General features: G+C 35.8%; 1 protein-coding gene across 1 annotated transcript; it reads right to left on the minus strand.

Moving 5' to 3' along the window:
- Positions 1-1,797: 1,797 nt before the first annotated feature.
- LOC145601481 (uncharacterized) lies at positions 1,798-12,460 on the minus strand. The gene is made up of 8 exons (XM_081657502.1): positions 12,017-12,460; positions 6,436-6,516; positions 6,282-6,341; positions 4,009-4,052; positions 2,672-2,714; positions 2,489-2,560; positions 2,300-2,401; positions 1,798-2,197 (listed from the first exon to the last, which is right to left on the minus strand). The coding sequence occupies exons 1-8, from the start codon at positions 12,389-12,391 to the stop codon at positions 2,078-2,080; spliced, it is 897 nt and encodes a 298-aa protein (XP_081513628.1). The 5' UTR covers positions 12,392-12,460; the 3' UTR covers positions 1,798-2,077.
- Between the last annotated feature and the right edge of the window lie 2,284 nt (positions 12,461-14,744).

A 14,744-nucleotide genomic window follows, 5' to 3' on the forward strand; every position in this document is an offset into this window, starting at 1 on the left:
CATTTTTGTATGATAAGATGTCGAGCATCTAATATTACTGATAGAGTATATAAACCAATCATGCACTTCAACCATCAGCTTAAACTTTTGATTTAAATATTACATAGTTCATTAACATGGTTGAAACCCATGGTTGGTTTATATACTCTATTAATAATGAAACAATCAAATCTTGTGTATATGGGTATTAGGCTTGTGAGCCACCAAAACATTTCTTTTTTAAAAAAAAACTACCTCTTTCATTTGCTTCTAGTTACATCACTTGAAAATCAGTTGTTAAATCATCCAATTTTGCTGATTCAACTTAGTCTGGAAAAAAAGACTTTTTAGAAGAAAGGCAAGGGTTGACCATCCGTTGTATCGAATGCCTGCTCTGCAAGCTGTTGCTGCTTTTGCGGAGAAGCCGTTTCCAGCCAATTACTATCTACATTTTTCTTTTGACCACATGTTGATTTATATGATAAGCAAACTATAGTTGTATACTTGTATATGTTTCTTAATTTCTTTTTATAATGTCAAAGTTTTTAAATTTTCACTTGTTCATACATGTGAAAGTTAAAGTTAAACATTGATGAGCATAAAAGACAAAACGTTGCTAGACTTGAAGGAAGCATATATAATAGAAGGGTTTTTTTTTTTTTAATAAAAAATTTAAAAGTCAATTAGTACCAATATCTAGTGCATTAACACATATACACTTCATTTACAACAAATAAAAACAAAATTCTCTTTGGATCACCTTTCTTTATTCACTCTTCTTGACAGATTCCTACCACCCTTAATTATTGGCAATGAAGCTGCCAAAAATAGGTGATACTTGCAACTTAAAATATTCATCGACACACGTCACACAAATCAAATCAATACAAGTAATAATAATATAAATTAACTAATAAAAAGCTAAAAGTAGATAAAATAAAAGATTCAAAGTTTAATAATGCACCCTTTCAGCAGTTGAACTTCCTAGAAAGATCAGGGGTATCATATCACGGATACAAAGCTCAAGAAAAAGAGGAAAGCAACACAAGTCCAATCAGATTAGGTTAATTTAATTTGGCACAATCATGAAAGTTTTTCAAATACCATGTCACTTTCCTAGGTTAAAATAGAAATAAAGGAGACCAAGAAAATATTGGAGTATGTCATCTATCAACTAAACACAGTGTGCAAATCTACATATAATAGAGTTGGGAAATAAAGTTAATTCGGAGGCTCTCCTTCCACGGTTCCACCCCTGTAAGAGGGGTTCGATTCTCACCCCAAGCAAGTTGGATCCCTTATTTCCCCCCAACTTGCAAGGGAATTCTCCTTACCTTTTTTTTTTAAAAAAAATAGAGTTTGGAAATTGCAAAAATACTGTATAAAACTCTTGTATGAGCTGAACTATTTGTTCATCAGTCATCAGATCAGCACGGACTTTATTACTAATTGTGCAATATAATATGGGTCTGAGCGCCAACCGAATATTTGGTCGAAAAAATTAATGAGTAATTTACTCCGTAATACAAAGCCTAGCCTTCAAAGAGAAGAAATTTAATTTGTTTTAGGAGGAAGTATAAGTAAAATACTAAATAACTTGAGGTGCTAAACAACATGGGTATAGCTCAAAACATGAGGTAATAACTGATAAATGATATGGATTGATTCGGCTCATATAAAGAGATTGCGATGATTCAAACAGGCTAAGCTCAGTACTAGCAGAAGCAACCCTATTGCTGTTTTTGCTTTGGCTCATAAGTCACATCAGGTCACCAGCTCCTAGTAGGAAAGCATTTAGCCACCCTAATTGACTAAGCATTTAAATCCCAATAGTAGAAGAATCTGATATACAAGAATCAAGTCCGATAACAGGATGTGTTGAAACTTGAAAATAATATCACAAGGCGTGTTTAAGTTGTGTGACCCTGCTCCATAATTATAATTGTTTTCATGATACATGCAAATTCATAGGAACTATACAAGAAAAAATGGTTGTAGATTGTATCCATGATTTGTAAAGTGATGGAACTACCATTTCAGATTTAGTATACACTTACAAGTTATGACATAGCAGCCTCACAGCAGCTGTAAATAGATACTACAGTGCATTCATCAGCCATCTCGGCAATGCCAATGATGCCTTCATCCCAAGCCTACTCAAGAACAAGGCATATAGGATGTGCAGAAGAAACACGAAGAAGCAACAATTTAGCAAGAGCTGCCAGAAAAAGAGAGTGTAAACTTGATGGTTACATCATACAAAATTAAGAATTGATTTTTTTTTCTCTTTTAATTTGATAAATGGATCTAGAAGTCTTACCAGAGTACCAAATATAGCATATATAGTATTCATTGATGGAACTGTATTAAATCCTAATGAGTTGAGTATCAAGGTGAGGGTAGCATGTACATTTACTGTGATCTGCAACAAAGGATAACGGTGTTAGGTGCACTCTTATGTCTGACCACAAGAAAGAGTTCTATAGGAAGGAATCACCTAATTACATACCAAAGCAAGTATGTTTTCCCTTATCAAGAATGAGGTTGTAACAACATAACCCAAGGCTCCTATTGCTCGCACCTGCATCTCAAAAAAAAAAGAAAAAAAAGATCCTTATCTGTGCAACAACTGAAAGTAAAGCTTAACAACTCTGAAACAAAACTTTTAGGCAAAGGTGGGAAAGAGCCATACCAATGTGCACAAGAAGATCGAAAGCCTCCATTTGACTTGTAGCCTAAGCAACCAAATTCCGAATATAAATGTAAAATAGAGTCAATACAAAGAAAAAAGGAAGGCAAACAGAAATGGGAATTTAGCAGACACAAAAGAATAGAGTCAATAGACTAACGCTTTGTTTGGATAGCAAAGAAGGAAGGAAAGGAAGGGGAGGGGAAAGAAAGGGAGGGGGAGGCGAGCTCCATTTTCCCTCCAAATCTCTCCAAATTTTGGAGGAATTATGCTTATTAAAGATAGGGAAAATGGATCCCTCCCTCTCCTTCCCCTTCCTTCCCCCAATCCTTTACCCAAACAAGAGAATTTGTCCCCCTCCCTTTCTCTTCTCTTCTTTTACTTCCATTTATTTCTATCCAAACAAAGTGTAAAGCATAGTTACTTAATGATCCGATAGACTGAGATAGTGTAAAGCCATACAGGTTTGCAATTCTCTATCTAATTTGTTAATTTAGGCAAAATTGCACTAGTTCTATGATATAATTCGCCTTTTTCGGTTTGTTTGTTGAGGGCCAGGCCCGGGGGTTGGGGGGGGGGGGGGTGAGGGAATTGGGTAACACTGGACCAAAAATACAGGAATTTCAGCAGACATCAAAAAATAGATTAATACAGTCACGCCTAAAGTGATCGCATACTCTTCGATAGCAAGTGTAATAGAAAAATTATATACCGAGAAAAGATGTCAAAAGTGAGAATCAAGCACCTAGTAAAATGACAATGAAGCATCAGTTCCTAGCAAGCATACTAGGCAAGAGTATTCTGATAACTTTTTTATTCCAAGCCAAAAATATTGAAGCAAATGTGCAAAACCAACAAAAAGAATGGCATCAGGAAAACAAAATGAACAATCTTATTTTACTACGGGGTACTTTAAGAAAAAGAGTCTTCATTTTGCCCTTTCCAGAGAAGCAGTGGGGTATTTTCAAAAGTCGGAGCATTATAGAAAGCTAATTTTTTATTTTTTTTGTCGTTTCCCTCAATTCAATTTACATTCCTGTATCTGTTCTTGCTTCTGCCCTTGCATTTCCCACTAAGGAAGAACAGTCAGGGGAGGTACTTAAGTTGTCTGCCCAGATACAGTTTTAATCATAGCGACGTTTATTGGCATGTGGATAACTGGATACATATAAATGAAAGGTCCAACAAAAACTTCAAGAACTTTTATCAACCAGAAAGAACAACGGCGTTTCTCCCAGTCATAGACCAGATATATAGCAAAGTACAGGTGAAGGACATATGAAAAAGCAAGTGGTCAATAATTACGAGAGTGCAGAAGAAAATAAGATTAGGCCATATACCTCCACAAAGAGCCCATGGTGAATCCAAGTAATCCATGCATTAACTGCAATTAATGAAACCATAACTTTTTGTATTAAGAAGCACAAGCCCATAAGCACAATATCATGTAAATCTTTAAAATTTATGAAAAATGATCACAGTGAGCACTAAGTTTGGGTCTTTAAGCTCCTCCAACAAAGTACACTTGCAGCCATGCCAAAACATGACTTGACGGTGTCAAACAAGGTTGGACTCCCCTCCTCCATCTGACGCCTACCACTTTTTGCAGCAAATTAACACATATTTTCTCCAAATCACTTGGATTTATGGTTTCCTCATCTTTATTTTGTGGGTTATTAATTTATTATACTATCCTTTGATGAAATTTGTTGAGGGGTTTTATTTTGCTGAGGACTTGTTAACTGAGGTTTGTTTCATCTATGGATTGTAGAGGTGTCAAGCATCTGCTAGAGATTAGTACAGAAAGCAGAGTAATTCAAGCAGAGAAGAGAAATAATAGCCAAACAAGATAGATTGTATTGCAAGTCAGAGTAACCACAATACAACTCCCTTCTTTCGAGAGGAAAGGATGCTCTCCAAGGAATATTTTCCTCAATAATTTTCTAGATGATTTCCCCCATTACAATTCCCTCCTTAAATACCCAAAACTAACTACCAGCTGTGATAACAAAATCAGCACACAAAACAAGGACCAGCCAATCTGTCCAGCTCATCTTCCATCATCAGGCTTCTGTTTGGGCCTTCTGTGAGCATAAGTGAAACGCATCAATGGTCTGGGCTGATCTCTTGCAGCATCTCATACAAATTATCATCTTGGTGAAAATCATACTAATGAGCAAGAGCCAAAAGATGATGAATTTTCTTCACTTTAGAGTATAGAAATGACAAGTGATCAGATCGTGTAGTTAATGAATAAAACAGAGAGATTCCTTGTATAAACAAGAAAACAGTGACCAAGCTTTTGAGAAGTATTACAAGCAACCAAGTTAATTCTTTTATTTCAAAAGGAGGAAAAGCCATATTCTGCATCTTATGATTCTTACCACAGCTTTGAACTTAAATTGAGCTATACATGTGCAATCATGCTCAATAATTTGGCAAAAGCTGTAGATCCCTATTTTCAAGTGTTGGAAATTGATTATTACAACATTAAAGCAATTATATAAAGCGATTCAGGTTTTCTTCACTTGGCAACCTTAGAGAAGGCACACACTGACTTGTTTATTGTAGTGTTTGGAAGTTGAAAATAGTGGTAAGGGAGATACAAAATATTGAGACTTGAGGGTTTTAAAAACAAATACAAGTCACAGAAGATTCAGAGAATGATGAAGGTGTAAAGATGAGGGAGTAAGTGAGTGACTAGCACACCCTTATCAGGTAAAGTAAGAGACTAAGAGTAGCTACGTTTTTTTTTTTTTTTGGCCAAGTCTGACAAGTATGGGAGTCTTTGATGAGCTATCAGCACATCCCTCATCAAGGCAAAAGAATAAAAGGTAAACATCTTGAAGAATTAATCATCATGGAGGATATAGTGGATATTTCCAACAAGGGTGGAAGCAAGCAAGAAATAAAACTAAGTGAGGTGTGGGAGATGTGGGCACAAGCAAATAGATGATAAAAGGGGGTATACACACACAGACCACACTTATATTACAGAATGACTCAATTAAATGGTACAGGAGGAGTCAAAATGTGAAAGTCCCCGACCATGTTTTTTGGTAAGGAAAGGGACAGTTTACGATGACTGCTTAATAAGTTATGAACCTCCCAATCTCAAGCTTGGTTTCAGTAAGTCATCAAAGAGGGTTAAAAAACAAGTTTAGATACTCCGTACATACACACACTGTGAATTTTACAGGGGTGTACAAGGAAAGGGAAATTCTAAATTATTATACTAAATGAAGAAATGTGATGAGGAGGAAAATCAAGAATCACTTCTCTGATAGTAAAATAGTTTACAGGAGTAGCAAGACTTATTACCAAGCTCCATTAGCTTGTAAAAGTGACTAACTGTTTCACTTAATTTGCATTAGTGTAATTAAACAATTAAAGGAGGAAATGAAGAGAAAAAGCTGATGGAAAAAGTAAAACATAAAAACGCAAGTCCGCTTTTCAAAGCTGTAGCTAATCCAAAGGATTACCTATTACGGTATTACCCTTTGCATGCCCACTCTAGAATCTAGGTCATAACAATTGCAAATCCGCAGATGTAAATACAAGAAATTAAGCAGGAACAAGTACAGCACACATAAGAAAGAATATTTGATTTTACCACATAGGTTAATGCTTTCACAGGCCCTGACAGCACAAGTAATAGCACTGCTGTTGCAACCTATAAGAGCAAAGAAACTAATTAAATTACAACTGAAAGATAGATCATCAACAGCAGAAAAAGTTACAATAATAAGGTGCAAATGAGAATGTACCATTGTTTTCCGCCCAGCAGCAATACCCCAACGCATGGAAGTGATTACTATTGGCAATGCGAAAAAGCATCCAAAATAATTCTGCACAAACCAACAGCAAACTGAGATTCTCTTTGGATAGTTATATGAGAATATAGGTTTAGAGCATGCTGGAGCAATTTTTTCAAGCATTTTTCAAATGAGAAGAATCGTTTACAGACAAAAGTAATTCTAAGTAAAGGTTGACTACGGCACTTAAGTGAGAAGCACTCGAGTAAGAACTGAGAAGCCACAAAAAAGAAACCACTTGATGGGGGATATGGCGTTTTCTGGCTGGGAGAAAAAGTGATATGTTAGAAGTTGAATATGATAGATGATATCATACAGAACTTAGTTCGACAAAGTACAATTTTCCTCATGTCTACTCGATTATGGATGCATCCAGATACAGAATCACCAATTCAGCAATATATTACACAGTCCTATTTTAATTGCCAGTGGCCCATTGTTTGTAATCCTCATTGGGTTATAGATCAATGACAGGTTAGTTCTCCAAGAATTCACTGAATATCTCTCCTCTCACATTTTTCCTTTACTATCTACCCCCCCTGCCTCGCCAAGGCCAGCCAGTCCTCCTTTACTTCCCCTTCTCACGATCATCCTTCCTGTAGTAGAAATTTTGTATTACTGGCTCACTGCAATCTCAGCCCTTTTTTTTCTCTTTCATACAACAATTCTTTGTTTGATTCAACTTATCTAGTCAAAAACTTGTCTTATTTTAACTTATTCTATTTGAAAATATCTTATCTACGTACTTCCTTTTTTCTATTAAGTTGCACCATTTCTGTAAAACGGAAATATCATAATAATTGCACCACTCATTTTATTAAGTATGGATTTTTCTATAGATAACCTATATAATCCTACTTTTCACATGGGGATTAATTCCTACTTGCCATAATTCATGTATCTTTCTTTGTGTACAATTCCCTTTGTATGCCCTACTTTTCCTCCTAAATCATTGTGCCAAAAAGAAATGGTGCAACCAAATAAAAAATGAAGGAAGTATGAAGACTGTATGAAGACAACTTATTTTGTCTGAAAATAAGTCTAAATAGGTTAAAATAACTTGAACCAAACGGGTTAAATGGGGCCTTACTCTCCCTTCTCCAGGAAAAGAAAAGCCCACCTCAGACTACCTCTCTTTACCTTCATATCCCTTCTCATTGTTATCCCTATCTCACAATGCCCCGTTCTTTTCCACTATGTAACAAGTGCTTCCATATGTAATCTAACAGATACTCACGTGCAACATAATACTTAATTAATTGTGAAGATTGAGTACAAGTATGAAGGAACTTTAGCAGATTTTGAGCTAAAATTAAGCAAAATTTGGGAGTCCCTTTAAAACTCAATCACTGAAAGGAGCTTCTATGTGGGGATCCTAATGACTCTAATTACAACGAGATGATCAGTACTCATAGAATTAAAAGATTTTCACAGGTGTCTATTTCAAGTTCTGAACACTATTTAAGTCTTGAGGACACTTTTGACATAAATTGTAAATAAATTCCATTAAAATACAATCCGAAAACAGCTTGATCCATGACAATAATATGCATCAATCAGTTGATTACAACGCAAAAGAAAAATCAGCGTCAAGACTCAAGATTAGATAATTCATTCATTCATCTCAAAGGTTCTATACAAACTACCACTTATAATGTCATGCTGGCTTTAATTGGTTCATCAGCTTTGAAATAAGGAGCTTATACATTAAACTTTAGAGAAAACTCTCATTGACAACCAAAGCTAAGAGAAATCATATCAGAAGATACAAAAACGTCCTGTCAAGAGTGACTTTGGAAATAGAGTACGTCAAGTGAAAAATCCCAATGAAAGTACATTGACAGAACGTATCCAACTTCTTTAGAGTTTACCAACAAATAGGTCAAACAATTATGAGCTCATTTTGACAGAACTAGTAATCTAGCACAGTAATGATGCAAAATTTACCAACAATGAGGAAAGCAACTTAGATATAATTTTGTTTCCATCAACATGTTTGTAACACTAAACTAATGAATGCTCACAAAACGGGCCACAAGAAGTCATACAGGACTAAGTAACAACTTGTTCAGGTTAACATCACCATCGCCCATGGAAAACTGTAAACAACCCATTCCGCAAGCACTCATGCCATAAACCCTCTGGACTACATATGCTATCTCTTATCTCCATTTTAACATGTGTTTAAACTTCTTTAAAATCAATTAATGATGCTTAAATCATGCTGGATAATTGGGTGCAAGAGTTTACATGCAACATTGCAACGTATCATGTATGGAACAAATACCCTAAAATATACAATAATCTTGTTTACCGATGTTGTTTTGACAGCACTTTTTACAAGTGATTGCATAATTTTGGACAACCAAATATATTTTCTTATAATTTTCAATCTGAATATTCTTATAGAGAGGCAAGCCATGTAAAATAAAAAACTGAAGGTGCACTAAGGCAATTGAGTCCTGCTGTGCCTAGGTGCGCCTTGTACACGCTTTAGAAACATTTTTAAAAACTGACTAATGCGCCTCGTCTTGATAAAAATAATCGCTCTACCCTAATCGCCTAGCGCTAGAGATGGCAATGGATCGGATTTGGATCGGGTGGAGCTTCACCCGCATCCATCCATTATCCTAATTGCTCCATCTACATCCATCCGTCATCCGCTTCACCCATCATCCATATCCGTCCGTCCATCATCCGCGGATGAAATGGGTGGAGCGGATGACAAATGGATGAGTACTAGAATGAAAAAAAAAACTCACATAAACTTTAATTTTCGTTTATTTATATAATAATTTTTTTAATTTATTAATAAAAAAGAAATAATAACAACATATTGTTTGAAAAATTAATTTGTAACAAAAAAAAATAAGTAATTTTCTTGCACATTCTATATTTTATTAGTAAAATTCTTTGATTAAAAATTTAATATATGTTAAACGGATGGTTAGCGGGTGAAAAAATATCATCCACATCCGATCCGATCCATCATCCGCTTCATCCGTCACCCGCTTCTCCTCCATTTAATTCGGGTTTTCGTCCATTTATTTTAAGCGGGTGGAGCGGGTTAGCGGATATCCACTTAATATTGCCATCCCTACCTAGCGCAGTAGGCACACTTCTTCATAGACTGGGAGCACGTGTGTTTCAGACCATTGATATATCATAATACCATTACCCTAGTGCAAGTCAATTTTCTGAAAAACTTAGGTCTATTAAAAAAGGTTGGTATAGTAGGAGTGTGTGCTGTTGTACTAACTATTTACGGAGTTTTTTTGGCACAAGTACACAACTAGCCATTGAAATACTACCTCCGTTTCACATTATCTGCAACAATTTCCATTTAGGGAAGCTTCACATTATGTGCAACAAAAAAAAAGTTTCCTCTTTTAGTATATTTTTCTGTGTAAAATTACCACCATACCCTTACTAAATTGCACTTAACTTTAATAAACAACATATTAACTCTTTAGCCCAATTTAATTTATCCATAATTAAAACCCTAACCCACATTCTCTCTCCTCCCTCACAACCATATCCACCACCACCACCACCATCACCATTTTTTCTCTCTCCTCCCTGTAAACCACCACCAGCACCAACCTTTATCTCTCTTCACTCTCTTCTCGCACAATCAACGCACCACCACCACCACCACCACCCAGATCCACCACACCACCGACCATTCCACCGCACCACCACCACACCATCTCTTCTCTCTGTTCTCTCTCTTCTATCTTCTTTCTTATCCACCGCACCATCGAATATTTTACCTCGCAAGTTCGCCGCCGCCGGCTCTTTTCCCCTTATCAAAGTCGTCGCCGCCGCCTCTTTTCCCCTTTTCAAAGTTCGCCCCTTTTCAAAATCAAAATTAGATGGTGGTAAGCTGTGGTTTCAGATCTAAATTAGTAGTGCTCGGGTTGGTTGGTTTGGTGGGTTCATTGGCTGGTCGGGTTTGTTGGGTGGGTTTGTTGGGTTGTGGTGCGAGTTGATTGGTGGCTGGTCGGGTTGGTTGGGTGGTTTTGTTGGGTTGTGGTGCGACCGTGTGAGTTGATTGGTGGCTGGTCAGGACGTCGGGTTGGTTGGGTGGATTTTGGGTGGTGGTGCGATCGATTGGGTGGGTTTTTGGGTGGTGGTGCGAGCTAATTGGTGGTGGCGCAAGTTCGTCAGGTGGGTTTTGGGTGGTGGCGTGGTGGTGTTTCAGATCTTAGTGGTGGTGAGAGGGTGAGTTACAAGGTGGGTGCTGGTGGTGTTTACTTTCTCTCTCATCCAATTAATTACATGTTCTTTTATTACTAATCTTTGCTTAAGAAATTTTGTCTTGGGGGATGTGAAAGGGAGTTTGTTGCAGATTATGTGAAACGGAGGTAGTAATAAAGTAAATTAAAGAACCACTATCCTAAATACAATTTAAAACACTGCTGCAAAAGCCAAACTCAACTTAAAACTACTTTGCCCAACACGACTAATGTTTTGAACTTTTGAGTCTTTTGAATTACTCCAAAGACATTGAACACACCCACATTCTAAATGTTTAAGGGGAAGGGTCATTAGATTCAACATGTTGGAAATGGAATGAAATGGAATAGAACATCACACTGATTGTGAGTTTAAAAGTACCCCAAACCTATTTGTACATGTTTAAAACAGTTTTAGAACTTTTTTGCTTTCTCTTATCCCTAGTGTTTGGTTGATCCGTTCACTTTTAGCTTGATGGGAGTACTTTTTTGGAAACAAATTTAATTAAACCATAACCGTAACAATTACCATTACCTAGGAGTAATGGTTTCCATCGATTTGTTACCTCTCTATAACCTAAAGTAACAATTAGCCTTACCTTCCTCAAACAAAATGAAAGAGTTAAGTTTAAGTGATTCATTTCCATGGTTAAATTAAACAAATGAAAAGATAAGAGTTAGATGATTCCTCCCTCGCCCTACCGCTATTTGTTTCCTTTCCGCTTTGTTCCAATGTCCATACAAAACGATCCCTTAGAATGGAATCCGTATATGCTTACAGCCGTTACAGGAGTACAATATAGCGAAAAATTTTAAAATTGAGCAAACGTTTTTTCTGGGAACACAGTCTAATTCATGCTTCCAATAAAGTGATAAAATTACTTCTTAGTAAACCAATGAAATTGATAAGACGGAGGATAATAAACTAAGCAAACACTCTTATGACCAACAATTGTTCTCACAACAAGAATCACAACATCAATCCACAAGTGAATAGATAGTCACTGCAATTCAGCTTTATGAATCAATATAATCATCCCAGAATCATATAATTATACAATCAAAATAAATAAATAAATAAATACATATGTATAACGATTGCATTTCTGGCCAAATTTCCAATCACATTATTGATTATACCACTAAAATAACTTGGAATTAACACATATTGAAGTAAACCCAGAACAAAGTTACACAAACATGAACAGCAAACTAATCTCTAAATTCAGGAACAATAACTATTGCAATAAACAATCTTAACATAATTGTAAAACCCAATTCAAAAAAACCCTAACCTCAATAGCAAGAGAATTACTGAGAAGATAAGTCAATCCAGCAACAGCAGCAAACATGGCACACTCCACCAATCTCAGCGTTTTCAGATAAACTGGACTATCAGAGGCCAAATCTTCAAGACACCCAGAATCATCTTCATCATTCAACCTTTCTTGTTCATTGCCCCAGAAAGAAGGAACAATGTCTTCGACCTTGAAAGCTGCTTGGGGTTTGAAGGAGGAAGAAGAGAGAGAAAATGAAGCTGAAAAAGCATTGTAATGGCGGAAGAATTTGATGGGTTTGGGATTGAAAGAGGGGAATTGAGAGTGAAGAAGGAAAGGAGGTGGTGAGTAGAGAGGAGAGTGATAATGGTGGAGTTTCAATAATTTGTTCATTTTTTAAAATTTGTTGAAATTCTACCATTATCACAACAAAGTAATGCTTGGTTCCGGTTGAGGGAGGAGGGATTCGGCCCTTTTAGAGATATTGCCTTTCTGGAACAACCCGATTAGGTTAGCGGGCTAGACACTTTGAAATCGAGTTTAATGGCTTGTTATGCGTACCTGAAGTCATGAATCAATTGCGAATTATATACTTGCATTTTGTATTTTTCCAAAGCTTTGGGAAGATTTCAAAATTTCTATCCATCTAATTGTAATGCATTAGTTTGCCCTAATTTATATAACTCTTTTTAAGGTAACCTCAGTGTATAGAAACATAAAGAATGATCATAAAAAGAGAAAAAAAAAAAAAAAAGGCCTGGATACACTGGTGATCAAAGGAAAGAAAAATATTATATAAATAAAAATCTATATCTATACTATATACTAAAGTAAATTCCATAATTATCCCCAAATTACATGTGTCATTACCTCATCAAAAATTTTCCTATTAAAAGTTTTGTTACTTTTTTTTTTTTTAAATTTATTTTAATTTTTTATTTTTTATTTTTATTGTTGTTGTTGTTATTGAAAGAAGTTTGGTAAATTTAGCGTTATATTTAGGGAAGTGAATATGCACAATCATAATAATTTAAATGTTGGTGTATTGGTGACTAGTGATTGGGTACACTTGGTAGTGAGAACCTGTGTTCAATCCCCCGTAACAACAATTGGGAGGGAACTGAAACCTAATTAACCACCCAAAACTGATCCCGTATCTGGATTAGCTCAAAGGGTGAACCGGGTTGAACATCAAAATAATAATTTAAATTAAATTAAAAAGTGTAGTAGTAAAGAATAATAAATATTACCCAAGCTTTAATATTACGAATACTACAAATATTATAACTTTGTACTCCCTTCCTTCTCACATTACTTGTAGTACAAATTATCACAATATACTGTAATGTTTATTACTTGTATATATTTTTTTTTTCACAAACAATAATTCTATTTATACATTTTTAATAAACTAATAATGAAAGTATTATTGTACTGAAAAATCGTGCAAAACACGGGTTTTAAACTAGGTTTCCCTCCATTCCATAATATAGTATCTGTTTGTGTTTTGTCACTGTATTTAAGAAATAAGAGGAGAAAGTAGATGAAGCACATTTATAAAAGTGAAAAGTACAATTACAGACAAAAGTTAAAAAGAGAAAGTAGGAAAAAATACAAGGCATGTGCAAAATTCAAGGGTAATATAGGAAGTACAATGAATAAAGTAAAAAAAATGAGGGTATAATGGTTTTCACATACTACTCCCTCGGTTTTAAATACTTGCTCCATTTCTCCTTGCGCGGAGTTTTAGGAGAAATTGGAGAAAGCAATAAAATATGAAGGTAGTGGGGTGGGTAGAAGAATAAAAAATTGTATAAAGTAAAAGTAGTGGAGAGGATTGCAGGAGAGAGAATGTGAAATTAATAGAATATAATTTATGTTGGGTCCACTAGGTGAGAGAAATTAATTAAATATTCTAAAGCTTTCCAAATAAGGAAATTGAGCAAGTATTTAAAAACGGCCAGAAAAGGAAAGTGGAGCAAGTATTTAAAAACGGAGGGAGTATCTAAAATAGAAACAGGAACAATATTTTGGATCTCCAAAATAGAAAACATGAACTATATTATGGGACGGGAGAAGTAGTAAAATATATATGAAAAGGAAAATGGAAAAACATAAGTACAACAAGGTAATGGTGGGTTGTGTGTTTTACTGGGCTTCAAGGCCCATGGGCCGGGCTAGGTGTTCTAGTCCATGTTGTTAGAATCCAACTTCCTTTCGATGTTTTTCCTAGACTTTTCTCTAAGTTTTCTAGGCTTTATTTATTTATTTTTTTACACGGTAAAATACGAGGGTGCCCCTCCTATCACAGAAGGGGTGAGGTGAGGATCGAGTTCATGTCACTCTTGGAGGATATGGAGGAACAAACCGACTCTCCACTCCATGATCCTTGTTTTCTAGGGTTTAATTAGATGCAATTATTGTGCTTCCAATCTACTATCAAACTAGTGTTCACTAGAGCTCTTTTGTAAATTCAAATTAAAGCTCTTTAGAGGCAAATGATTGAATGAAATCCAAAGGTATTCTGCCCGATAGGGAGCACTCGTTAACCACGGGTGCGAAGTCGGGGCTTGTGACGGACGATGCTTCAAAGCGGGCACAAGCGGAACCGACGAGGAAAGGCGTCTCTTGAAGGTTTCTTAGTTTGGTGGGGGATGCTTCAAGACAAGGCAAGCACAATATCTATAAAGGCTTAAACAACAACACAAGTCTTAAAGCAACACAAGACCCTCTTCCCGAGGTTTCT

This window comes from Chenopodium album, chromosome 21 (genome assembly GCF_948465745.1).
Source record: "Chenopodium album chromosome 21, dcCheAlbu1.1, whole genome shotgun sequence".
Classification (NCBI taxonomy): Eukaryota; Viridiplantae; Streptophyta; class Magnoliopsida; order Caryophyllales; family Amaranthaceae; genus Chenopodium; species Chenopodium album.